Source organism: Theropithecus gelada, chromosome 14, assembly GCF_003255815.1.
Source record: "Theropithecus gelada isolate Dixy chromosome 14, Tgel_1.0, whole genome shotgun sequence".
Classification (NCBI taxonomy): domain Eukaryota; kingdom Metazoa; phylum Chordata; class Mammalia; order Primates; family Cercopithecidae; genus Theropithecus; species Theropithecus gelada.
This window is the reverse complement of record NC_037682.1, coordinates 10345978-10370839: the sequence shown is the minus strand read 5'-3', so window position 1 is coordinate 10370839 and position 24862 is coordinate 10345978. Positions and strand designations below refer to the sequence as shown.

Below are 24862 nucleotides of genomic sequence, written 5' to 3'. Positions count from 1 at the left end.
GGGAGCCAGCACTGGGCTATCATCATGGCTACATGGCCCTCAGGAAGGCCTGTGGTCACCTGGGGAGAAGCTGAGCTGGCAGAAGTCACAGAGCAGGGTGCCCCCTAAGAGACCAGCCGAGCCTGTTAGCTGCACCAAAGGCATCTCCTAGCTTTATTAACGGGCCCGCGCTGCAGAGTCAATATAAAAACACAAAAAGTCCCATCAGTTTAATAACAATAAAAAACCCCAAAAGTGGAAAACTGAGGGGGCAGGGGAAGAGACCCCTGGGCCAGGGGCACGAGGAGCCCTGCTCATGGCACCAGGCCTGGCCGCAGGGTCCCCCAGTATTGCTGTTGCTACGAGGTCAGGGGGCAGCGATTGTCCTGTGGGAGCCACCGTTCGCCTGGGTCGGGGACCCTCACTTCTTCTGGGGTGTGCTCAGCTTCTGCATGCCCCGGATCTTGTCCAGCAGGCCAGAGATGAAGGCCTGGGTGGGAGGATAAACATTAAGGAGACCAAACCCCTAGACGACAGGAGCCAGGCTCCCCTCACCACCCCCCCCCCCCCGGGGAAATCTCTTACCTCTGTGGGTTTGTAACAGTCAACCAGCAGCTCCTAGCAGGGGATAGGGGAGGAAGGATAAGTGAGTCCTCTGGAGTGGGGGCCTGGAGCTCACCTTTACCGACTTCCAAGGGACTGGGGCCACCCTGAGGCACAGGAGATGCCACAACCACCTCACAGCTAGGCATTGGCCCCATTCCGCTGAGGCAGGAGCTGAGGCTTGAGGGCCTGGCTCCACAGCCTCGCTTTCCCAGGGCAGTGCCTCAGGCAACCCGCTGCCCCTCAGCCCCCTCACCTTGACCCTGGCAGCCCGGGCATCATCACTCTCCATGTCCAGGAGCTCATCCACATCAATCTCCAGTTCTGGGATCTCCTCTTCCTAGGGTGGGGGTGGGGGAGGAGGGAGAGACATGAGCCTGAGTTGGAGAGAGGGGTTGAGGCCCCTGCCTACCTCTGAGGAACCCGGCCCTCTGCCCAGCAGACACAACGGCAGCTGCTCTGAGGAGGAAAACAGATCAGGCCCGTGCCAAGGCAAACTGCCCAAGGGGGGGGGGGGGGGGGGAGCTTCCTGTCCCTGCCAGTGGGCACCGGGGGTGCCAGACAAGGCCAGACAGCCAGGGCTGGGGACCTTGGGCTGGGAATCCAGCAGATGTGTCTCCCCAACATCCGGGCCCCCCATCTCACCAGAGCACCGGTGGGTGCAGCTGTCCCAGCTTATCATGCCCCCCTCCCCTCCCCCAAACACCTGTCACAGCTCCCCGGGAGCGAGGAGGAAGTGAAGGCTGAGGGGTCACTGGGAAGGACCCAGGCCTGGCAAAGAGGAAACAAAGAGCCCATGCTTTGGTGAGGGAGGGGTGCCCACCACCCTGCCCCACCCTCCGCAGGAAGCCCCTATCCTGTTTGTAGTCAGCTGCATTCCAGGGCTGGGCTAGGGTAGGCAGGCAGCACCAGGCAAGCCCACTCCTCCACCCTGCCCCCCGGGGCCTGAGTCACCGTCTGAACAACCAGGGAGTCATGGGGGTGGAGAAGCAGAGCCCAGAAAGCGGGCTAGCCTGCACGCACGCCAAGATGGAGCTCCAGGCTAGCCCACAGAACAGCCCAGCCCCAGTCGCCTACCAGACCAGCCCCGTGTAACCACAGTCTAAGCCAGTGGGCACCAGGCGGTGAGACCTCCTGCCGCTGCCAGCCCAGACTAGCCCCCTTGCCTCTTGCCCAAGGCCCAGGCCACCCCTTGAGGCTTCTGGAGGACACTAAGCTGGACGCGGGGAGTGGCATAATGGGGGCCAGGGTCCGAGGCAGCGGAGAAGATAGAAGTGACTTAGGTCAGGGAAGAAAGAGTATATATTGGGGGCAGGGAGTGCAGACGGGAGGGGAGCGCGCAGGGAAGCAGAGCGCCCTTTGACTCCGGTGACAGGCAAGCTCATAGTGGGGCTCCCAGGCGGACAGGCTCGAGACCGATTTTGGGGTGTCGGCGCGGGGTGGGAACACACCTGGCAGTCGTAGAGGCGCGTAAGCTGCTCCAGGATCCACTCCTCTAGGTTGAGGCGCTTCCGTAGTTCCTTGCGGTCATACTTGACGGTGACCTTCCCTTGGCGCCTCACTGGGCCCTCATCGTCCGCGCCACCCGGGCCCTCTCCCGCGGCCCCGGGGGGGCTCTGAAAGTAGACGCGTGGTCCTGGGCCGCCACTGCCCGGCCCGGGGGCCGGGGCCGCCAACGCCGCGCCCCCCGCCGTGCCGCTGTCCGCCATGGCGGCCGCCGGGGCCACGTGCGCGCGTTGGGCCCCTCCCTGCGCCGCCGCCTCCGGGACGCCCGCCGGCTGGCTCGGGTTAGCTCGCCGGCTCAGCTCCGCGCGGCTCCGCGGCGAGGGCGGCGGCGGGGGCGCCCGGGGGCAGCTGCAGCATGCGGAGCCCCCGGGCCTGGCCTGGCCGCGCCCCGCCCCCTCCCCGCCGATCCGCCCGCCCTTTGTCCCCCGCGGCCGCCGCCCGAGCTGCCGCCGCCGAAGCGCTTTCTCTGTCTAGCTCTTCCTCCGCCCCCCGACCACACCCCCTTAAAGGGCCAGCCCCTCTACGGGCCCCTCTCCCCTACTCCGCCCCCGGGCAGGGGTAGGGGAGGGTCTATTCGGCAAGGGGAGGCCTAGCTGTCCGTATCGCCCCCAAATGCAACCTTCCAGTCCCGAACCCAGGCGTTCTAAGCGCTCAGGACGACGATTTGCGCTCACGCCAGGACCCTAGTCCTCATTGGACCCTTCCTCATTCTATCCTCATTGAGGCCATCTGAGAATAGGAGCCATCTGAGAATGCAGGGGAGTGGACATCATGTGCAGACAGGGAGTCTGGTGAGGAGACGCTGCGGTCCCCGATGTTCAGGTCCTCCAGCCCTCGGCCGGCGAGGGGCAAACGGGCTGCTCCGCACGGACCCACACGTGGACTGGGCTCCCGGGAAAGTAGGAGTGGAGAAGGCGGGCAGGAGCTGTTCGGGTCCCTAGACTCTGACTAGCAGGTCCCACGCCCCCAGCGGAGGAAGCCGGGGCTGGGGGGTGAGCGGTGGCACCTGGCCGGCCCGAACGGCCGACCCCGGGCAGCCACCGCCCACCGGCAAGATGGCGCGGGGCTCGGGCTTGTGGGAAACGGAGTCCGCGCCCGGCACCGCCCCTCCCCCGCTGTGCGGCCAGGCCGGGAAGCGCAAAGTTGTTTGGGGCCTCCTCTGCGCCCCGCGACCCGTGTGTGCACAGAGGGGGAAACTAAGGCGCAAAGAGCTGGGCAGTGCGGGGGCCGGGACTCATAATAATAAAGGCGATAATCGCGGCTGCCCCTACAAGCGTGCGTCCGGACCGCCGCCCAGTCGGCTCCGCCGAGAGGGGGCCGTGCCGGGGCTTCTGCACCCCAGCCCTGCGGCCCCTCGGTCCTTCACATAGCCCTGGCTCACCTCCTATAAGTGGACGGCGCATCCCGTTCCCTCCTCTACTTGATTTTCTGCATCTTTAAATGGCCTCATTCATTCGTTTATTGTCTGTCTCCCACTTTTAGATTGTGAGTTCCGTGGGGCTGAGCCCTGCTTGGACATGGCCTGCTGGTGCCACCAGGCTTGAATGGTCTTCAAATCCACTGCTATTAGGCAAATTATCTGGTTCCCGCTGAACCCCAGCACCTAGAACTATGTCACACTCAGTAGGTCGCCGCATTGGTTGAACAAATGATTTTGAAAGAATGAATGGCTTCCTCTGTGCCTGCATTTCCTCAGAAGGTTGTAACAAAGATTAAATAGGAAAATTCGTAGAAAGTTCAATTACTACACCACAGAGGTTAATTAAGTCGCACTTCTAGATAAAACGGGAGATGAGACTTTGAACCCAGGCTGTGTAGCTCAAACCCCCGACACGAAGTCTCTACTCAACCTTCTCGCCTCCCTGTAGACACCACCCAGTAAGGCTGCGCAGCTCCCAGGGGATATTTCTGTGGAAGGCAGGCTCACCTTGTGCCATCCCAAACAGAGTCTTGGATCTGAGAGGCAATGTTTCTGCTCCAGCCCCTCACAGACACTCTTTGGATGTTGTGGGGGGAAGCCCTCTGCAGTGGGTGGGGTTCAGAGATGGATTGGGATTGGCCCCGGGGTCACACAGCTGGGGCTGCATCCAAACTCCAACCCAGGACGTTGGGCTCCTCCTTTGCCCTACAGTCAGACAGAAGAGACAAAGAGAAGACTGAGGCTGGGCATTGTAAGGGCGATGGGCTCACAGGGCTCAGTTCAGGGAAGGGTAGAGTGAGCTGACCCCTCCCCTTCCTGTGCCCCTCCTCTGGCCTCAGCCTCCCTTCAGCCAGTCTGGGCCCTGAGGAAGGGCTGACCCTCACTCTTGCGGATTAGACAGGATCCACCCTCTATACCGGGAGCCCCGTCTGTGGCCTGGCCTCCTGCCCTAAGCCTGGCCTGACAGGAGGATCACTTGACCCCAGTCCAAATTTCCCACCACACCCCACCAGGCCAGGCCAGCTTCCTCTGAACCCAAGCATTGTTTGCACCTTGCAGGTGCACACGGATTAAAGGGGAAGACCCTCAAACAGCCCCTAATGCCCAACAGCTTCCGTGGAAGTGGGGCCTGCAGGCCATGAGGACCTCCAGCCCTAGCTCTGCCCCCAAGATGCTATGACCCTGAGCACTGACCTTTCTGTCTGTCCTCCCTCAGGGTTGGTGTGAAGGTCTCCGGCCATGTCCACAGGTCAAGCATTCTTCCTGACTCTGCCTCTCTCCCCCTCCTGTGCCATGCCCAGGCACACCCAGATTCCTGTCCAGTTCCCATGGCTATCCACCCAAGATGACTTGGTGCAGGTGGGCATGCTGGCCTGCCACCTGCTTGGAAGCTGGGCCACAGAACCTTAGTCTTGGAGTAGAAGAACTGGGTTCAAATCCTGGCTCTGCCCCATGGGCTGGGAGGCTGTTTGCAAGTCATTTACCTGCCCAGAGCCTCTTCACGGGGCTTGCGGTCCTGACCTCTTGTGGTTGGGACCCGTGCCCAGCCCTGGCCCTCCTGCCTGAGCCCTACTGGAACTGGAGTGTACCACTGCTCCTCCTCCTTCTAGCCTCAGGCTGTGGCCTCCTCGGCCCTACCCCTCCCAGGGCCCCAGCCCCCCTCCATTAGAGTACATCATTGAAGCAGAGGCTCTGGGGAGGGTCCTGTGGGTCAAGACCGCTCCTTAATCAAGGGGAGAGTCCGGAAAGGCTTCCTGCCTTCACCATTACTGCCTGCTGAGAAACCCTATTACCGTTACCAAGGATGGAAGTGTCTGGGAAGGAAGGAGCCCTGTAATGGGGGCTGCCCTGGCCTCCGGAGACACAGGGTTGGGGGAGGAGAGAGGCTTAAGCCCAGGAAACAGGTGCCTATCCTGTTTTTTTCCCCAAGGAGCTGCCGCCCAATGCTTCTCTAAAGTACCCTTGCCCAAGGCCTAGGGCCCACAGCTGAGACCCCCTAAGCTAAAGCCTTGGCTCCAGGCTTTGCTAGCCCTGGCACAGGCTGGAGGTTCCCCTGCCCCAGAGCCGACCTATGCCCTTTGCTCCCTCCCTGGTGTCCCCACAGCTTCCAGCCACTCATGTCCCACCCATTTGCTTATGTATCTAACAACCTTTAGGTTCTGGACAAGGTGACTGAGGCACCTAGAGAGACTAGGTTCTGCCACTAGCAAGAGGCTGCTAGCAAGAGCCGGACTTGAACTCCAGCCTGTGAGGGCAGAGGCCAAGCTCCACCTTGCATGGCTCTGTTTTCCCAATGAGGTCTAGAGGCTCCTGGGCCTCAGGAAGTGGGAGGGTTGAAATCCTCCTAAGAAGCCGTGTGACCTTGGGCAAGTCCCTTCCCCTCTCTGGGCCTCAAGTGGAGATCGTAATCACACCCCACAAGGCCAGGGCTGAGAGCTAGGAGATCTGCTAGGTTAGACTTGATGGAGAACTTGGTGGGGTGTGGAGGAAGGCCAGGGCCAGGCAGGGGTCCTTGTGGGGGTCTCAGAGCCTGGGGCAAAGGGGCCTGCAGGGGAGCGCCTCCTCCGCTGACCCCTCCTCCCCCAGAGCCAGCTGCATCTCTTTCTGGGTTTCTAGGTGACTTGGCTGGCCCCTCTGGATGAGTTCTACTTTAAACCTGCTGCTGTTACTGCCTCTGTATTGGGGGGGCTCCCACAGGGGCCCCCAGGCAGGAACCCCCCCCACCAGCCAAGCCCTGCGGGAGGGGCTGCAGCCCCCACCCATCCCATTGCCCATGCGCCTTCCCCGCTCCCATCCCTGGAACGCAGATTTCAGGGCACCTGCTGTGGGCCAGGCACTGCAGAGCCCCTCCTCAACCCTCCTGTCTGGGGACACCCGCAAAGCTTCTGACCCCTCTAGGCAGACAACAGCGTCCCCCCCACGGTTCCCAGCCAAGAGGCTCACAGTCAGGCTCCAGTCATGGGAGTCTGCGGCAACAAGAAGGGGGCTGTTCTAGGGCCCACTCTCGAAGACCAGGATGCTTGGGTCCTCAGAGGAGGTGGCAGGCGCCCGGCCTCCCTGGGCCAGGGACGGGGGAGGGGCGCCTGCCGGCGGGAGGCCCATTAGCCGGCTAAGTGCTCCCAGGGAGGGGGGACCGCGCAGCAGAACAGTGGGTGAGGCGAAGCCAGGGCAGAGGGGGGCGGGAGAAGCTTTTCCTGCATTCAGCTAAGTGCGGCAGAAGAGGGTGGGCGACAGGGCTCTGCGGCGACCCCCGGCCCAAGTCCAGCTCTCCAGTGGTATTGCAGCCCCCGTCGCTCAGAAACCTCAGTGGGCTGATCCCGGACCGCCTTAAGCAGCGCCCTCTACACCCAGTCCCTCCAGCTGCTCCCCAACAGCCACTTCGGCCCCCAGCACCCTCCTTCCTCCATAGGCCTGAAGAATCAGGTCCTGCTGAGCCCCGCAGCAAAGCCCCCGACCGGTTCGCGTGCCCCTGCCCCAATCCTTGCTCCGGCTGCAGTCGCCGCCCCGGCCGCCAGGGGGAGCCGACGCGGGGCGGGCGGGTCCGACGCGGCGGGAGGGGGCGGGGCCCTGGAGGCCCCGCCCCGTCCCCGCCCCGCCCGGGCCCCGCCGAGGCTCTGGTCGGTCCGGGACAGACTGGCGGGCGGGCGGGCTGGTACTGACGCCGCGGGGCCGAAGCGGGCCGGGCGGTGGGAGCAGCGGCGCCGTCAGTCCCCGTCAGGGCTCCGTGGGTCCCCGACCCGCCCCTGGCCCGGCCATGGCGGGCGCCCAGCCCGGCGTCCACGCGCTGCAGCTGGAGCCGCCCACCGTGGTGGAGACCCTGCGGCGCGGGAGTAAGTTCATCAAATGGGACGAGGTAAGCGTGCGGGCCCCTGCTCCGCCCCGATCCCAGGACTCTTTCTGTCAAGCTCGACCAGTCGCTGGGGACCCCTACCCCAGCCTCGCCTGCCCGTGGCGCCACCCTCATCCCAGCCTGGCGGCGTCCCGGAAACTTAAGTCCCCGATCGTCTCCGTAATGAAGACTTTGTCCCCCCAACTCCCAGTCTCTCAGCTCTGGAAAACTGGGCTCCACTCCTTGGCGCAGAGACTTTGAACCCCAATAAACCCCGTTCCCCCGTTTTCATTCGCCCTTCCCACCACTCCCTGCCAGACTAATTCTGGTTCCCCAATCCTGGCCTGGTCCCCAGACCCCTGCCCAGCACTAGACTCCCCGGCTGCAGGACCCTGACCTCCAGGCTGGCTTGGGGCATCCTCATTCTGGGTGTGTGCCAGGGCGTCCCTCCTCTCCCCGGTGCCCTGCCTGAACAGTCCTCGTCCATTCATCATTTTTCCCCCTATTCTGGTTGGCACCCCTTCGCCCTGCTTCTAGATCCCAGCTCAGCTCCCTGCTCAGGTGGGAGCACCCAGTCACCCCCTAGGGAAGACTTTGCCCCCCAAGTTCCTCCACCCCTGGGAACTTTGCTCCCCACTCCTTAGGCTTGGGATCTTGAACCCCAATACATCCTGGCCCCCCTTTCCCTGTCCTGCCCCTGGTGCTTCCCAAATGCCCGTGTCCCCACCTTTGGCTGCCCATCCCCATCCTGGGTCCCCTCTTCTGCCCCCTGGGCCTCTCCTTCCCCAGGGCCTCCACCCGGCCGGCCTGAGCTTCCTCGCGGCTCCTTCCCAGTCAGGCCACGGGCCTGGAAGACTCTGGGCTCTTTTCCGGCTGGGTGGGGCCCCGGGGTAGGCGTGGGAGCTGGGGGGAGGAGATGGGGGCGTGGCCCGAAGCGGCAGGTGTGTGAGGAGGGGTGCCTGGGTGCCCCAGAGGCCGGGGGAGACCCCTCCCCCCAGGCTGGCCTGAAGGGAAAAGTTTCTTCTTTTCCTTCCACTGTGATAAACCCAAATAAGGAAGTGGGAACAGGGAGAGGGCCCTGGGGGTGGGGTGGGGGGTGCAGACAGAGGCTTGGGGCAGGAGAGCAGGGGGCCTGGGCTGTCTTTGAGAGCCAGACCTCTGGGGAGAGGTTGGGGGGAAACCCGAGGGGCAGTACCCATAGACTCCCCTCCCCCCTCGGCACACCACTGGGGGGCCTCAGACTCAAGGTAGGGTTGGGAATCCCGAGAGGGGCTGGGGGCTGGGTGTCAGCACACTGAAGTGGGGAGGCCTATGCATCCCCAAAGTTTTGAGGCCTTCTGTCCCTTCTGTTCCCAGATGAACACCCATACTTTGTAAGCAAAGCCTGCCATGGGTGGGGCTGCTGCAATCCCCATTCTCCAGAAAAGGAAACTGAGGTCTGGAAAGCAGAGACTTATCCCAGGCCCCACAATGGGGTGTGGCTGAGGCCAGGAGCTGGGAGTCTCCGCTCCCTGCTTCCCAGGTCACAGGACGCTGCGACCACACTGCCTGCAAGCAAGTCCTGGCTCCAATGACCTCGGGCAGGCTATGAAGTGTGCCTGTAACTAAGTGTCCTCATCTGTGAAATGGGAGTGACAACAGCACATCTCTTAGGCTGGTTAGGGGGCCTTTGTGTGCTCGAAGATGCTAGGTGCATAGAACTGTACCCGGTGTGCAGTAGGGGCGACGTGTGTATATGAGATGTATTGATAATGACAGTATTGTCCAGAAGACACTGAGCAGCTGTTTAGGGGTGGTGCCCAACATGAGGTGGGGTCCTTTTCTGGCTGGAAGAGCCTGGAATAGGAGGGTTCTACCTGTAGGCACTTGGTCAGTCTGGCCCTGGCTGAGTCTAAGCCCTGGAGAACAGTCCCTCTGGCTGCTGGTCCTGAGTCACACGGGGTGGCCCTGGGAGTTTGCCAGGGACCGGGCCCTTCTCAGAAAATGCTGCTGGCATGCACTTCCCTGCCCCCTGCCAGCTGCAGGGCTGTTTGAGGGAGGAAGAGCTCACTGCCCTGTCCTGAGAGTAGGGCGAGTCCCCTTCTAGGGGGACTGTTCTTCTGTAAGATGGGATGAGCTTTGAAGCTGTGAGGGCCCCGGCAGATGTGGTAAGGTGAATAGTGGACTTTGAGGCAGACCAAGGGGTCATTGTGGTATCCCAAGGGATGCAGAAGGGCAGTGGGAGTCAGACTTCTCACTTTCATGCCTTAAACGTTCTGTAGTGGGGTGAATTAGGGGGGCTGTCACCGTCACAGAGCTCTCAGCACTTCTGGGGAAATGGAGCCCAGGATGGGGGCTGGGGAGCCCTTCCAGGTGTGACACTGAATGTCACACCTAGGACCTTGGCTTTGTTCTGAGGGCCACAGGCAGCCACACAGGACCTGTGGACTGGATGAGGTTTTGTCTTAGCTCACGGGCAGGAACTCTGGGGTGCATGATGGGAGAGCCCCAGGTGCCAGGCCTGCACCACAGCCCTCACTCCCTGACCCCTGCTGCCCTGTGCCGTCCCCAGGAGACCTCCAGTCGGAACCTGGTGACCCTGCGTGTGGACCCCAGTGGCTTCTTCTTGTACTGGACAGGCCCCAACATGGTGAGGGGGGGCGCTGGTGCAGCTCGCTCAGGCCAAAGGCCCCTGTCCCAGAACCCTGCCCTGCCCATGGGGGTGGGGCCCCGCTGCAGGCTGACCTCTCCCACTGCTGCCCAGACAGGAAGTGCTCAGGGCAGGAGCTGAGGCTGGGGCTATTGCCAGGGGCTGGCCACTCCCTGGCCTGGGTAGGGAGCTTGGAGGCTCCTGGCTGTCACCCTACAGCCTCTCATACCCAGCCCGGCATCTGGTTCCCCCAGGAGGTGGACACACTGGACATCAGTTCCATCAGGGACACACGGACAGGCCGGTACGCCCGTCTGCCCAAGGTGAGTGATGGAACCTGGGAGTGAAGACCACAGCGAGGCTGTGAGGCCTGGGAGCTCCTCCTCACCCTTCGCTGTCACCTACTCAGGACCCCAAGATCCGGGAAGTTCTGGGCTTTGGGGGTCCCGATGCCCGGCTGGAGGAGAAGCTGATGACGGTGGTGTCTGGGCCGGACCCAGTGAACACAGTGTTCTTGAACTTCATGGCCGTGCAGGATGACACAGCCAAGGTGGGCTGGCACCAAGGGGACAAGCGGGGAGTCACTGTCTTTTTCTGTGAGTTGGCCGTCACTTACCGAACACCTGCTGTGTTCTAGGCTGCTCTGTGACCTACTGTGTACCAGAGATAGTTGTGGACCTGGGTTGTGGCTGGGCAGCCCCTCTGTCCCCCATTCACCGCCTCCCCGTGTATACTGGCCCCCCAGGTCTGGTCCGAGGAGCTGTTCAAGCTGGCTATGAACATCCTGGCTCAGAACGCCTCCCGGAACACCTTCCTGCGCAAAGCGTGAGCCCCAGGCCACCTGAGGGGGAGCTGGGGGGTTCACGTGGCCGTTTTCAGGGTGTGACCTCTTCACCTGCCTCCCCAGATACACGAAGCTGAAGCTGCAGGTGAACCAGGATGGTCGGATCCCCGTCAAGAAGTGAGCACCCCTTCCCCCAGCACCTTCCTCCTGCCCTGACCTTGGTAGCCTTTGTCCTCCACTGACCCTCAACCCCTCCTGCCCGCATCAGCATCCTGAAGATGTTCTCAGCAGACAAGAAGCGGGTGGAGACTGCACTGGAATCCTGTGGCCTCAATTTCAACCGGGTGTGTGGGGTGGGGGCAGGGGCGGGGTGGGGTGTCATGGTGGGCACCCACCCTTCCGGGGCTGACTGCCCCTGGCCTCTCACCCCACACTCCTTGACCTCCAGAGTGAGTCCATCCGGCCTGATGAGTTTTCCTTGGAAATCTTTGAGCGGTTCCTGAACAAGCTGTGTCTGCGGCCGGACATTGACAAGATCCTGCTGGAGATGTGAGCAGGGCCTAGCCTGCCTCCCAGCCCCTGTGCTCTGTGTTTGGCTTTTGCTTAGTGCGCCTCTAGCTCAATGGGGAGAGGGGAAACTGGTGGGCCGGGTCCTGGAGCGCTGGGGGCAGGTGGGAGTGCCCGGGGAGAACCTGTCAATGATATGCCTGTGCTCAGAGCGGCTATTTCTGCCCCTCAGTTACAGGTAGCTCTGGGCTAACCCTGTACCAGGGTTGGTTTAATCAGCCCACTCTGCAATGGGGTCCAAGGCTCAGGTGTGTTGTGAGGTCTGGAAGCAAGGGGTGGTGGGCTGACCACTTGGCAGCTCCTCAGCCCTGGCCATTGCCAGTGCCCACTAGTCTGTTGCCTTGACAATCCTGAGTGGTCAGGAGAGTGAACGGGGAAACTGAGGCCCAGAGGTTGGCCGTGACTCACCCAGAGTCCCACTCACTGGGTGCCAGACCCAGGAGTAGGCTTTCTGACTCCTTTGCCCAGGGCAAGGGCTTGGTGAGGGGATGGGAGCCCTGCAAGGCTCCATCCTCACCCGGCTTCCTGCCCCCTCCAGAGGTGCCAAGGGCAAGCCATACCTGACACTGGAGCAGCTCATGGACTTCATCAACCAGAAGCAACGCGACCCGAGACTCAACGAAGTGCTGTACCCGCCGCTGCGGCCCTCCCAGGCCCGACTGCTCATTGAAAAGTATGAGCCCAACCAGCAGTTTCTGGAGCGAGGTGAGCTGGCCAGGGTGCAGGTGGGCGGGGGCAGGTGGGGCCCCAGCTGACCCTGCTGATCCCCTCCCACCCCAGACCAGATGTCCATGGAGGGCTTTAGCCGCTACCTGGGAGGCGAGGAGAACGGTATCCTGCCCCTGGAAGCCCTGGATCTGAGCGCCGACATGACCCAGCCGCTGAGTGCCTACTTCATCAACTCCTCGCATAACACCTATCTCACTGGTGAGCGGGGAGCAAGGGTGGGGCCCATGACCTCTGCCCTGTAACCCTTGCATTGCCCCACTCCTCCTGGGTCACAGTCCTTTTGGCCCATTTGCTCATTCATCGGCCAGTGCTGGGGATGCAGGCAGGGAACAGGCAGTGGCCCTGAGCAGGGGGGCCTCTCTGCGGGAGCGTGCCCCATGGTGGCTTTACCAGGCAAGGACTGGAATGGCTTGTGTTAGGGCCTGCAGCAGGAGAGACTGCAGGGTGCATTTTTTTTTTTTTTTTTTTTTTGAGACGGAGTCTTGCGCTGTGTCACCCAGGCTGGAGTGCAGTGGCGCGATCTCGGCTCACTGCAAGCTCCGCCTCCCAGGTTCACGCCATTCTCCTGCCTCAGCCTCCGAGTAGCTGGGACTACAGGCGCCCGCCACCACGCCCGGCTCGTTTTTTGTATTTTTAGTAGAGACGGGGTTTCACCATGTTAGCCAGGATGGTCTCGATCTCCTGACCTCGTGATCCACCCGCCTCGGCCTCCCAAAGTGCTGGGATTACAGGCTTGAGCCACCGCGCCCGGCCGCATTTTTTTTTTTTTTTTGAGATGGAGTTTCGCTCTTGTTGCCCAGGCTAGAGTGCAATGGCACGATCTCGGCTCACCGCAACCTCTGCCTGCCAAGCTCAAGTGATTCTCCTGCCTCAGCCTCCCAAGTAGTTGGGATTACAGGCATGCGCCACCATGCCCGGCTCATTTTGTATTTTTAGTAGAGATGGGGTTTCTCCATGTCAATCAGGCTGCTCTCAAACTCTCGACCTCAGGTGATCTGCCTGCCTCGGCCTCCCAAAGTGCTGGGATTATAGGCATGAGCCACCGCGCCCGGCCTGCAGGGTGCTTTTAAGAGGCTGGAAGGGAGTTGGGTGTGGTGACTCATGCCTGTAATCCCAGAACTTTGGGAGGCTAAGGCAGGCAGATCACTTGAGCCCAGGTTTTAAGACCAGCCTTGGCAACATAGCATGACCCCATCTCTACAAATAATTTTTTAAAAATTAGCTGGGTATTGTGGCACATGCCTGTGGTCCCAGCTGCTTGGGAGGCTGAGGTGGGAGTATCCCTTGGTTCTGGGAAGGTTGAGGCAGGAGTAAGCTGTGATTGCACCACTGCACTGCAGCCTGGGTGACAGAGTGAGACCCTTTCTCAAAAAAAAAATTAAATAAATAATAATTTTAAAAAAAAAAGCAGAGCCAGGCGCGGTGGCTCAAGCCTGTAATCCCAGCACTTTGGGAGGCTGAGACGGGCGGATCACGAGGTCAGGAGATCGAGACCACCCTGGCTAACCCGGTGAAACCCCGTCTCTACTAAAAAAAAAAAAAAATACAAAAAACTAGCCGGGCGAGGTGGCGGGCGCCTGTAGTCCCAACTACTCGGGAGGCTAAGGCAGGAGAATGGCGTGAACCCGGCAGGCGGAGCTTGCAGTGAGCTGAGATCCAGCCACTGCACTCCAGCCTGGGCAATAGAGCGAGACTCCGTCTCAAAAAAAAATAATAATAATTAAAAAAAAAAAAAAAAGCAGAAAGGAAGCTGGAGGGGGCAGGGTGCAGAGTGCTGGGGATAGGTGCCTGTTAAGAGAGGGAGAGCAAGGCAAGCTAGGCCCAGGGACCCAGAGGCACTTGGATTCATCCTGAGTGGGAGGGAGAGGCCTTTTGGAGGGTGAAGCAGAAGAGGTGATGTGACCTGATATGATATGTTCTTAGAAGGATGATGCCAGGTGCTCTGTAGAGACTGGATTCAGGCCAGGAGCAGTGACTCACGCCTGTAATCCCAGCACTTTGAGAGGCTGAGGTGTGTGGATCACCTGAGGTCAGGAGTTTGAGACCAGCCTGGCCAACATGGTGAAACCCTGTCTCTACTAAAAATACCAAAATTAGCCAGGCATAGTGGTGGGCGCCTGTAATCCCAGCTACTAGGGAGGCTGAGGCAGGAGAATCGCTTGAACCAAGGAGGCGGAGGTTGCAGTGAGCCAAGGTCCTGCCACCGCACTCCAGCCTGGGCGACCGAGTGAGATTCGGTCTCAGAAAAAAAAAAAAAAAGACAGAGAGATTGGATTGGAGGCAGGGAGGCCTGAATCTTCCACACAGGAAGTGGTGTGAGCTGTGCCAGGGCCGAGATGGGTGGAGGGAGGGAGGAGAGGGGGCGATTGTTGAGTCAGTGGGGAGCTATAGTGAGCCTCGGGGATGACTCCCCCAGCTCACGCTGGTGGGATGGTCAGGTGGTGGGTATCCATCTGAGAGATGGAGAGCCCTCTGCAAATCCAGCATGGCCTGGTTCCGGGTGGGGCCGGGATGGTGAGGAGCTGGGCTGGTGGGCGGCCTTGGTGACAGAGCCTTGCCCCCAGCTGGGCAGCTGGCTGGGACCTCGTCGGTGGAGATGTACCGCCAGGTGCTGCTGTGGGGCTGCCGCTGTGTGGAGCTGGATGTGTGGAAAGGACGGCCGCCCGAGGAGGAACCCTTCATCACCCATGGCTTCACCATGACCACGGAGGTGCCTCTGCGCGACGTGCTAGAGGCCATTGCCGAGACTGCCTTCAAGACTTCGCCCTACCCCGTCATCCTCTCCTTCGAGAACCACGTGGACTCGTGAGTGAGCCCCTGGCATGAAACCCCATGGACCCAGGGACAGCCCTCCCGCCTCAGCGCTGTTGGACTGCTCAGGGACCTCCAACCCTGTGAACCGCCACTGACCTGTCCTGTAGACCCCAGCTTCCCCTAGGGACCTCTGACCTCTGACCTCGGCTCCCGCAGGGCAAAGCAGCAGGCAAAGATGGCTGAGTACTGCCGCTCCATCTTTGGAGATGCGCTACTCATCGAGCCTCTGGACAAGTACCCGGTACGGGGGCTCAGAGCGAGGGTGGGGGTATGCGGGCCACGGTGCTGTGGACCTGGTCCAGGGCCCTGACTCATCCATGCCTGCCCAGCTGGCCCCAGGTGTTCCCCTGCCCAGCCCCCAGGACCTGATGGGCCGTATCCTGGTGAAGAACAAGAAGCGGCACAGACCCAGCACAGGTGGCCCAGACAGCGCTGGGCGCAAGCGGCCGCTGGAGCAGAGCAATTCGGCCCTGAGCGAGAGCTCCGCTGCCACTGAGCCCTCCTCCCCGCAGCTTGGTAGGCCCCAGCCTGGCCCACCACCCTGACCTGACCCCAGCCTCTGGCCTCATGCTGTCGGCGCTGTGACACTTCATCCCAGACCCCCAGCCCACCCTCCCGCCTCGCTGTGCACCTGTTCCCACAACTGGCCTCTCTCCTCATCACCTGTTGGCTGGTGTGGGGCCTCTGACCCCTGACCTCAGGTGCATGCCTCACCGAGCTGCATTGAGTCCACCTGCCCAGTTAGTTATCATTTCAGCTCACCTCTGACCTCTTACCCCTGACGATTCACTTCACTATGCCCCCTCCTTAGACATGGCTCTGACTTACCCGTGACCTGTAACCCCTCTGTGTCATCTCTTACCCCGCTATTAAGGCTGTGGTACCCTACTTCCTGACTTCTCACCCTACTGAACCACCCTATCTGCCTCCCTGCTGAATATCACCCCAGACCTTTACCTTTGACCTATGACCCCTCTCAACCACTACTGGATTTAATACTGTCTGACCCCTGACCTCTTGGCCTCTCCCCAAGCCACACTTCTCTGAGAGTACCCCTTGAATTCCCCACTGAGTCACCTGCACACACTGGGAAAAACCCCTTCACGCTTCCTAAGCAGCTGTGTGGTCCTGACCCCTGACCTTGTGGCCCTGTCCTCTGCAGGGTCGCCCAGCTCTGACAGCTGCCCAGGCCTGAGCAACGGGGAGGAGGGGGCCCTTGAGAAGCCCAGCCTGGAGCCTCGGAAGTCTTTGGGTGAGGAGGGCCTGAACCGGGGCCCCTATGCTCTTGGACCTGCTGACCGTGAGGATGAGGAGGAAGATGAGGAAGAGGAGGAGCAGACAGACCCCAAAAAGCCGACCACAGATGAGGTCAGGCCCAGAGGGTGGGCAGGTCGGGGAGGTAGCATCTATTTACCTCCCAAGTAGTTTATTACCTCCACTGGGGGCTGAGGGTCTGACCACCAACAAGACCGACATCACCCTGCGCCCTGGGGCTCAGTGTGGGTGTGAGTGAAGGTGGGAGGAGGGGTCTTCAGTCATCAGGAATGGAAACAAGCATACAGTTCTCCTGGTGATGTGGCCTGGGAGGTGCGAGTTAGGGCACAGAACTGGCAGAGGGCAGCCCTGGGCAGGGAGGTGGGGCTGGCAGAGCTCAGGAAGGGGGACAGCATGTGCAAAGGTCCTAGGGCAGAGCCAGGGGGTACAGGAGCGGGGAGCGTTGTCATGGGGAGCGTTGAGTAGCTGTGAGGAGTGGTATAGAAAAAACCAGTCTGGGCCGGGCGCAGTGGCTCAAGCCTGTAATCCCAGCACTTTGGGAGGCCGAGACGGGCGGATCACGAGGTCAGGAGATCGAGACCATCCTGGCTAACATGGTGAAACCCCGTCTCTACTAAAAAATACAAAAAACTAGCCGGGCGAGGTGGCGGGCGTCTGTAGTCCCAGCTACTTGGGAGGCTGAGGCAGGAGAATGGCTAAACCCGGGAGGCGGAGCTTGCAGTGAGCTGAGATCTGGCCACTGCACTCCAGCCTGGGCGACGGAGCGAGACTCCGTCTCCAAAAAAAAAAACAAGAAAAAACCAGTCTGAGCCGGGCATGGTGGCTCACACCTGTAATCCCAGCTACTCGGCAGGCGGAGGTACGAGAATCCCTTGAACCTGGGAGGTGGAGCTTGCAGTGAGCTGAGATCGCGCCGTTGCTACGATTTTGTAGCCTGGGCGACAAAAGGAGACTCTGTCTCAAAAAAAAAAAAAGACATTGCTATAAAGACAATTACTGGGGCAATTAGTGAAATTTAAAGATGAACTACATATTAGATAATATGTCAATGTTTTGTTTCCTGAATTTAATTATTGTATTGGAGTTATATAAGAGAATGTCCATATATGCTGAAGTATTTATGGGTAAAGGGTCATGATGTCTGTAATTTACTCCCAAATGATTCAGTAAAAGTAATGATAATTTTAACACCTATATATGCTGGGCGAGGTGGCTCACACCTGTAATCCCAACACTTTGGGAGGCCGAGGTGGGCGAGTCACCTGAGGTCGGGAGGTTCAAGACCAGCCTGGCCAACATGGTGAAACCCCCTCTCTACTAAAATTACATAAATTAGCCGGGCAAGGTGGTGGGCGCCTGTAATCCCAGCTACTTGGGAGGCTGAGGCAGGAAAATTGCTTGAGCCAGGTGGTGTCCAGGGCGCATCAGTGAGACCCTGGGAAGAAGATTGTTGGCACCACCAGCAGTGCGTGGATAGTGGTGGGAAGAGGGTCAGCACCTCCTTCATGGGGGGCAGGTGAGGGAATGGCCAGCTGCGGTGGGAGTGGCACTGCTGACCCTGGGTTGGGGCCCACAGGGCACTGCCAGCAGCGAGGTAAATGCCACTGAGGAGATGTCCACGCTTGTCAACTACATCGAGCCTGTCAAGTTCAAGTCCTTTGAGGCTGCTCGAAGTGAGTAGGGGTGGGTGGCAGCCATGGGAGCTTGCCCAGCTCAGCCCTGCCAGGTCTGATGCCGTCTCTTGGCTCACCCCAAGAGAGGAACAAATGCTTCGAGATGTCGTCCTTCGTGGAGACCAAGGCCATGGAGCAGCTGACCAAGAGCCCCATGGAGTTTGTGGAGTATCCTTTGAAGGTGCTGTGGGCGGGCAGGCCAGAGTGGGGCGCTTGGAGGCTGGCTGTGGCGTTCTGTCCCCACGTGTGCCACCTGCACAGGGTGCTGGCCCTCCGGCGGCCCTCCTGCACCCTGGCCTGTGGCTTGGGCAGGTCCAGGCAGCCTCAGGGGGCATGGCTAGGCTGAGAAATGGAGGCTGGCTGTGGGAGTCACAGGAGCACCTGGCTGAGGCCGGAGGTGAAGGCTGATGGGGTGGGCCTTGGCACCTGTGTGGCCCCTGACCACCAACCTCAGATACAACAAGCAGCAGCTCAGCCGCATCTACCCCAAGGGCACCCGCGTGGACTCCTCCAACTACATGCCCCAGCTCTTCTGGAACGTAGGGTGCCAGCTTGTTGCGCTCAACTTCCAGACCCTCGGTGAGCCCTGGCCCCCTCCATCTTGATCCCGACCCTCAGTCTTACTGACTTCTGACCCATGATCCTGCTGGTCTTGCCTGAACAGACCTCTGACCCTGTCTAATCCCAGATCCCAGGGGAACCCAGCCCCCGACTCACCCGCCTCCTGCCCTTGGCTGATGCCAGACCCCTCCCCTGTCTGATCTGTCCTGGATCCGGACCCTGATGCCATTTGAGCCCACCCCTGGCCCTGGACCTTGGATGCCATCTGACCTGATGGTCTCCCGTTCCCCACATGGCACCGTCCTGCGTGATCCCTGGCCCTGCTCGACTGGCCCATGGCACCCCAGATGTGGCGATGCAGCTCAATGCGGGCGTTTTTGAGTACAACGGGCGCAGCGGGTACCTGCTCAAGCCGGAGTTCATGCGGCGGCCTGACAAATCCTTCGACCCCTTCACTGAGGTCATCGTGGATGGCATCGTGGCCAATGCCTTGCGGGTCAAGGTGGGGCCTGGGGGTGCTCAGGCCAGGGATGTCCTGGGGGCAGGACTCTCAGCATCTGCCTCACCTTCCTTGGCCCACCCCCCAGGTGATCTCGGGGCAGTTCCTATCCGACAGGAAGGTGGGCATCTACGTGGAGGTGGACATGTTTGGCCTCCCTGTTGACACGCGGCGCAAGTACCGCACCCGGACCTCTCAGGGGAACTCGTTCAACCCCGTGTGGGATGAGGAGCCCTTCGACTTCCCCAAGGTGAGCCTGGCCCCCGCACCTGCTCAGGCACAGGGCAGATCCAGCACAGACTGCCCCGGTTCTCGGGTGGGAGAACAAAAACCAAGCACACTGTTGGCGACTGGGGATCAGAAAGCGGGGGGCACCATGGGTCCCCCAGGACCTGCCTGTCCGAGCGTCAGGCTCCCTGCCCTCCTCAGGGTAAGACACCAGGGTGAGAAGGTGAGATGGGGTTGGGGGGTGTCAGCTAGAGATCTTGTATCCTCTGCGAGGAGTGAACGCAGCCTGCCCCATCTCCGAGGCAGGAGCTGAGGTCACAACCCCAAGCTCATATCCGCTCTTCCGCACCCTGCACGGCCCTGCATGGACGCGGCCTCTGCTCCCAACCTGGGCGCATGCGTTCTTGGTTTCCTGCTCATGGCTCACTCGCGTTTCTAAACTGGCGATGACCAGAACTGTCTGTGGGGGCCCTGAAGGGGCCTGGCTGCCTGTCATCTTGCCTCAGGGTCCTGATGGCTATAGTCATCCATTAGGCCAGGCCATGGAGTTGGGGTCAGCCATCAGCTTAGTGGCAATGGTGACTGATGGTCAGTAGGCCAGCTTGTCTAAAGGTCTGCTCTGTTAGGCTTTGATGGCTGTGGTTAGCTGTGGCCTGGTAGCCACGGTGGCTCAGGGTCAGCCCCGTGGCTCAGCTCCAGTCTGGCCCACAGGTGGTGCTGCCTACGTTGGCTTCACTTCGCATCGCAGCCTTTGAGGAGGGGGGTAAATTTGTAGGGCACCGGATCCTGCCTGTCTCTGCCATCCGCTCTGGTGAGGCCTTGGTGGGCTCTGGGAAGCACAGCGGGCAGTGGGTAGGGCCCCCGCCTGGCCTAGCAACCCAACCTTGCCTTCCTGCCCACCCAGGGTACCACTACGTCTGCCTGCGGAACGAGGCCAACCAGCCACTGTGCCTTCCGGCCCTGCTCATCTACACTGAAGCCTCGGACTACATTCCTGATGACCACCAGGGTGAGCTGGGGGTGGGCAGGGCCGGCCTGGCCAGGGAGTGTGAGGGACAAGGGCCATCCCCAGGGTCTGGGAGTTGCCGAGCTGGATGGCCCCGACTGAGTGGGGAACAGATCCACAGATCCAAGGACAAGCTGTGGAATTCCTCATTGTGACCAGAGCTGGTGGGTGGGGGTGGCCTGGGGGCTCTGTCTCTGAGACCCTGGCCTTCTGCCTCCCCGCAGACTACGCGGAGGCCCTGATCAACCCCATTAAGCACGTCAGCCTGATGGACCAGAGGGCCCGGCAGCTGGCCGCCCTCATTGGGGAGAGTGAGGTGAGCCGGGGCAGGGCAGGGCTCAGGCTCACTGTGACCCAGGGGGCCGCTGGACACGACTGCTGTGGCCACGTGAGGAGGAGGCTTCTGGTCTCTCTAGTGCAATAGGCTTGGCAGCCCTGGGATTTTGAGGAGATGAAAACCACCCATTTGCATTCAGGATGCCTTCAGGTCAGACCTGGGCTGGAATTCCTCCAGCCTATACAGGCTCCGAGTAGGGGTACAGGGGTCCCACTCACTTTGTCAGGGCAGTGCGAAGCCACAGAAGCTGTTCATATGTGGTGTCCTGGGAGCCATGAGGAGGGCAGTGGCTTCCGTGGGGAGGGGTCAGGCTCAGAGGTTCACCTGTGCTTCCAGACCCAGTCCCCCCGGGGCCTGTGGCAGGCAGGCAGGGAGAGATGACTGCAATTAGGGCTGCCCGGAGCTGTTAGTGGAGAGGCTGGTGCCCACTCTGCGGCTGGTGGAGTCCTCTGTTGATTTAATCAGGAGCTGAGCAGCAAGGAAAATGAGCGACTGTAGGCAAGGCTGGGGGACATAGGCAGGGGAGGAGAGGAGGCTTGGGGCTGGGCCAGGCCTTTCCAGAACAATCTGGGTGTTCCTGAGCGCATGCAGTGGGCTGGCATTATGTTATCTTCCCCACAGCCCATGTGGAAAAGGGGTTTAGAAAGGCTTGATTTATAGCTCTTTTCATGCAGACAGCCTCCTGTTACAGAGCAGCTCAGCAGTGGCTTGGACTAAGGGAAGCTGACAGGGGTGCTAGGGGCCCCGGGAAGTGGTAGAGGACAGAAGGGTCTGGAGGGAACAGCATTTCTGGAAAGAGCATTCTCCTTTCTCCCTATAGGCTCAGGCTGGCCAAGAGATGTGCCAGGACACCCAGTCTCAGCAGCTGGGGTCTCAGCTGTCCCCAAACCCCACCCCTAGCCCACTGGATGCCTCCCCCCGCCGGCCCCCCGGCCCCACCGCCTCCCCTACCAGCACCTCCCTCAGCAGCCCAGGTAAGGAGCAGCTCGGGTCAGGGGTGGGCTGCAGGGAGGTGCCCCACCACCCTGTCCTTCAGCTCCTCACAGGGCCTCTGCTCCCTAGGGCAGCGCGACGATCTCATCGCCAGCATCCTCTCAGGTAGGGGGCGGGGTACCTGGAGGCCGGGGGGCTGCCTTGCAGTTTCCCCCACCCCCCGCCTACCTTTCCTCTGCCACTCCCAGAGGTGGCCCCCACCCCGCTGGATGAGCTCCGAGGTCACAAGGCTCTGGTCAAGCTCCAGAGCCGGCAAGAGCGAGACCTGCGGGAGCTGCGCAAGAAGCATCAGCGGAAGGCAGTCACCCTCACCCGCCGCCTGCTGGATGGGCTGGCTCAGGCACAGGCTGAGGGCAGGTGCCGGCTGCGGCCAGGTGCCCTGTGAGTGTCTGGGCCGCCTGTGTGCTATGTGTGCTGGGTGCACTGAAGTGAACATGGGGGTCGGTGGGCATGGAGAGATGGCAAGAGCCGCTCCTTGACCCCCAGGGAGGAGGGTTCGGGTGCAAGGATGGAGGAGGCTTTCCACACCAGGCACCTCCGTGTCCCCCAGGGAGTGACATCTCTTTTGAAGTCCATGAGGATCGTGTTGCCCAAACAGGCTCCCATCACTTGTGTGGAGCTAACAGGCCTCCTGGTTTGCATAACAGACCTGGCCCCATGGGGTGGTGTCTGCCATCGCTTGCCGGGGTGTGCTCCCCCACACACCCTCCCCATCCCAGTTCATGTGACGGACCCAAGCATCACCCAGAGGGGTTCTCCTCGCAGAGGCGGGGCTGCTGATGTGGAGGACACGAAGGAGGGGGAGGACGAGGCAAAGCGGTATCAGGAGTTCCAGAACAGACAGGTGCAGAGCCTGCTGGAGCTGCGGGAGGCCCAGGTGGACGCAGAGGCCCAGCGGAGGCTGGAGCATCTGAGACAGGTAGGGGGCCTGCAGTGGCCAGGGAAAGCCTCCTGGATAGACTGGTCATCAACCCGGCATCACCTGTCGGCTCCCTGTGTCCATAGGCTCTGCAGCGGCTCAGGGAGGTCGTCCTTGATGCAAACACAACTCAGTTCAAGAGGCTGAAAGAGATGAACGAGAGGTGAAGGCCTAGGATGGTCTATGGGAAGGGCTGAGGACTTCTAATACAGAAGGAAGGCAGAGTCTGTGCTTCTGCCGCTGACCCCTCCTTTTTCCCTGCTGGCTTCTCAAGGGAGAAGAAGGAACTGCAGAAGATCCTGGACAGAAAGCGCCATAACAGCATCTCGGAGGCCAAGACGAGGGACAAGCATAAGAAGGAAGCGTAAGGGCACCGGGGCCGGGGGCCACCTGGGTACTGGGGAGGCAGGGCGGGTGTCTGGGCCCCGAGCCATCCTGCATTGCTCCTGTGCAGGGAACTGACGGAGATTAACCGTCGGCACATCACTGAATCAGTCAACTCCATCCGTCGGGTGAGTTGGGCTCCTGGGCCACCCTACCCCACGTCCCTTCCTTCACTCATCAGACACCCTTCTCCGTGCCTGGCCTGGTGCCACGTTGCCCTCAAAGTTCTTCTAGAGCCTTTCTCGAGTGCCCAACAGCTCCAGGGTACCCGCATCATACCCAAAGCCAACTGTCTGCACCAGTGCCCCTGGCTTTGGTGTCCTTGGGCCTGGTCCTTTCACAAACCTGATACATCACCCTGGGAGCCTTCACCCACCTAACTTCCTTTATTTTTCTTTGAGACAGAGTCTCACTTTGTCACCCAGGCTGGAGTGCAGTGGTGCAATCTTGGCTCACTGCAACCTCTGCCTCTTGGGTTCAAGCAATTCTCTTGCCTCAGCCTCCCAAGTAGCTGGGATTACTGTGGCGTCCGCCACTACACCTGGCTAATTTTTGTATTTTTAGTAGAGATGGGGGTTTCACCATGTTGGCCAGGCTGGTCTGGAACTCCTGACCTCAGGTGATCTGCCCACCTCGGCCTCCCAAAGTGCTGGGATTACAGGTGTGAGCCACTGCGCCTGGCCTCGCCCACCTGACTACTATACCCAGCCAGAGCCTCGAGGCCCTAGCCCCTCAGGGCCCCTCAGCTGAGCCCTTGCCCACCCCTGTAGCTGGAGGAGGCCCAGAAGCAGCGGCATGACCGTCTTGTGGCTGGGCAGCAGCAGGTCCTGCAACAGCTGGCAGAAGAGGAGCCCAAGGTGAGGCCATGGGCGAACAGGCGGGCAGATGGGGTGCAAGGCAGCCAGGCCTCGCCTGTGATGCCCGTCCTCCTCCCACAGCTGCTGGCCCAGCTGGCCCAGGAGTGTCAGGAGCAGCGGGCGAGGCTCCCCCAGGAGATCCGCAGGAGCCTGCTGGGCGAGATGCCGGAGGGGCTGGGGGATGGGCTTCTGGTGGCCTGTGCCAGCAACGGTCACGCACCTGGGAGCAGCGGGCACCTGTCGGGCGCTGACTCGGAGAGCCAGGAGGAGAACACGCAGCTCTGAACTGGCTGAGCAAGAGGTGGCCACAGGGCCAGGTGGGCGCTGGGTGGAGGGCAGGAGGCAACGACACTAATGCTTTTTTTTTTTAACTTTTTATCTAGAAATTTTATTTTTTTAAACCTGGGGCAAGTACCTGAGCTAACTCCCTTCATCCTCCTGGGGCCCCTCCTTCCTGCCCTCAGTCTTAGGTTAGGGCCCTGGTCAGGGCTTTGCTCCCCGTGACACCCACACCCTCGAGGTAGCAGTGTCTCCTCCCTTCCCTGGGAGAGCTGCTGGAGCTTCAGGAAGTAGGTGTCACATTTTTTCTCTATTCTTTGGGGATTTTTTTTACATGAATAAAAGTGGATTTCAGGGACCCTGTGTGCAGTGTGATTTGGGGTGAGAGGACTCTGTACGTTTCCTCATCTGTAAAATGGGCTTTGGGCGTTTGGTGGGGTTGAGGGCACGCCTCCAGCCAAGGACTGCTGGGTTGAACCTGAGCCTGCCCTGCCGAGTCTGCTGAGCTTCCCTGTTCCTGTTCCTCCATCCCCACGACTTTCATCTCTCCGAGGCTCTCCCTATTCTCTCTTCGCTGAGGCTCAGGCCTCTGCTTCAGGAAGCCTTCCCTGCCCCGCTTCCTGTGGCCTGATATGACCCAAACGCCTAGCATCTTCCGCCCAGGCTGCTCTGGGCCCCCGACAGGCAGTTGACTCTATCGGGTGATGGATCAGCCAGGGTGGAGCAGGGCAGCTCAGAACCCGCCCAACACCAGGGGACGGGGGTCTTCAGAGAGAGGTGGGCAGTAGGCCTGCCTGTGACCCTGAGGGAAGGGAAGTGGACAGTCACAGACATGCAGGGGCTGGGCCACCCAGCATACCCTCATCCCTGTGAGGGAGATATTATGCCTGTTTTACAGATGAGGAGACTGAGGCCCGGAGCCATCTCTCATGTGCCAGGCCACAGCTAAATCAAGATGTCCTGACCTGGAGGCAGGGCGGGCCTGGACCCT

The 24862-nt window shown here is 60.8% G+C and overlaps 2 protein-coding genes and 1 long non-coding RNA gene across 6 annotated transcripts; 2 read left to right on the top strand and 1 right to left on the bottom strand.

The window, feature by feature from the left end:
- Window positions 1-125: 125 nt before the first annotated feature.
- PPP1R14B (protein phosphatase 1 regulatory inhibitor subunit 14B) lies at window positions 126-3104 on the bottom strand. Of its 2 annotated transcripts, XM_025357509.1 has the most exons (4): window positions 2034-3104; window positions 839-922; window positions 565-597; window positions 126-469 (listed from the first exon to the last, which is right to left on the bottom strand). In XM_025357509.1, exons 1-4 carry the CDS (start codon window positions 2289-2291, stop codon window positions 401-403), a joined length of 444 nt encoding a protein of 147 aa, XP_025213294.1. In that variant the 5' UTR covers window positions 2292-3104; the 3' UTR covers window positions 126-400. The 2 variants fall into 2 exon arrangements, with proteins under 2 accessions (XP_025213294.1, XP_025213293.1); XM_025357508.1 differs by having other exon boundaries at window positions 126-597.
- LOC112606707 lies at window positions 1484-3830 on the top strand. 2 transcript variants are annotated; one of them, XR_003115680.1, is made up of 2 exons: window positions 1484-1706; window positions 3571-3830. It is a non-coding gene; the product is annotated as an uncharacterized LOC112606707 (long non-coding RNA). The 2 variants fall into 2 exon arrangements; XR_003115679.1 differs by lacking the exon at window positions 1484-1706 and adding an exon at window positions 2672-2879.
- Window positions 3831-7092: 3262 nt separating this feature from the next.
- PLCB3 (phospholipase C beta 3) lies at window positions 7093-24229 on the top strand. 2 transcript variants are annotated; one of them, XM_025358454.1, is made up of 31 exons: window positions 7093-7361; window positions 9889-9966; window positions 10221-10289; window positions 10376-10516; window positions 10712-10791; window positions 10874-10927; window positions 11019-11094; window positions 11199-11299; window positions 11856-12022; window positions 12098-12244; window positions 14611-14851; window positions 15017-15101; window positions 15190-15376; window positions 16023-16228; window positions 17712-17808; window positions 17892-17976; window positions 18263-18387; window positions 18717-18871; window positions 18957-19118; window positions 19808-19907; window positions 20001-20105; window positions 20327-20418; window positions 21260-21413; window positions 21502-21537; window positions 21621-21813; window positions 22198-22351; window positions 22438-22514; window positions 22626-22715; window positions 22806-22863; window positions 23506-23592; window positions 23674-24229. In XM_025358454.1, exons 1-31 carry the CDS (start codon window positions 7263-7265, stop codon window positions 23875-23877), a joined length of 3705 nt encoding a protein of 1234 aa, XP_025214239.1. In that variant the 5' UTR covers window positions 7093-7262; the 3' UTR covers window positions 23878-24229. The 2 variants fall into 2 exon arrangements, with proteins under 2 accessions (XP_025214239.1, XP_025214240.1); XM_025358455.1 differs by lacking the exons at window positions 9889-9966; window positions 10221-10289 and having other exon boundaries at window positions 7129-7361; window positions 10430-10516.
- The last annotated feature ends 633 nt before the right edge of the window (window positions 24230-24862 follow it).

Excerpts from the sequence above, each read along its gene's own strand:
- PPP1R14B (XM_025357508.1), bottom strand. The coding sequence starts at position 2,291 with ATGGCGGACAGCGGCACGGCGGGGGGCGCGGCGTTGGCGGCCCCGGCC. Across the intron at positions 923-2,033 it reads CGCGCCTCTACGACTGCCAG|GAAGAGGAGATCCCAGAACT; the intron begins GTGTGTTCCCAC and ends CCCCCACCCTAG. Across the intron at positions 598-838 it reads CCCGGGCTGCCAGGGTCAAG|GAGCTGCTGGTTGACTGTTA; the intron begins GTGAGGGGGCTG and ends ATCCCCTGCTAG.
- PLCB3 (XM_025358454.1), top strand. The coding sequence starts at position 7,263 with ATGGCGGGCGCCCAGCCCGGCGTCCACGCGCTGCAGCTGGAGCCGCCC. Across the intron at positions 7,362-9,888 it reads AGTTCATCAAATGGGACGAG|GAGACCTCCAGTCGGAACCT; the intron begins GTAAGCGTGCGG and ends TGCCGTCCCCAG. Across the intron at positions 22,352-22,437 it reads GGCTGGAGCATCTGAGACAG|GCTCTGCAGCGGCTCAGGGA; the intron begins GTAGGGGGCCTG and ends CTGTGTCCATAG.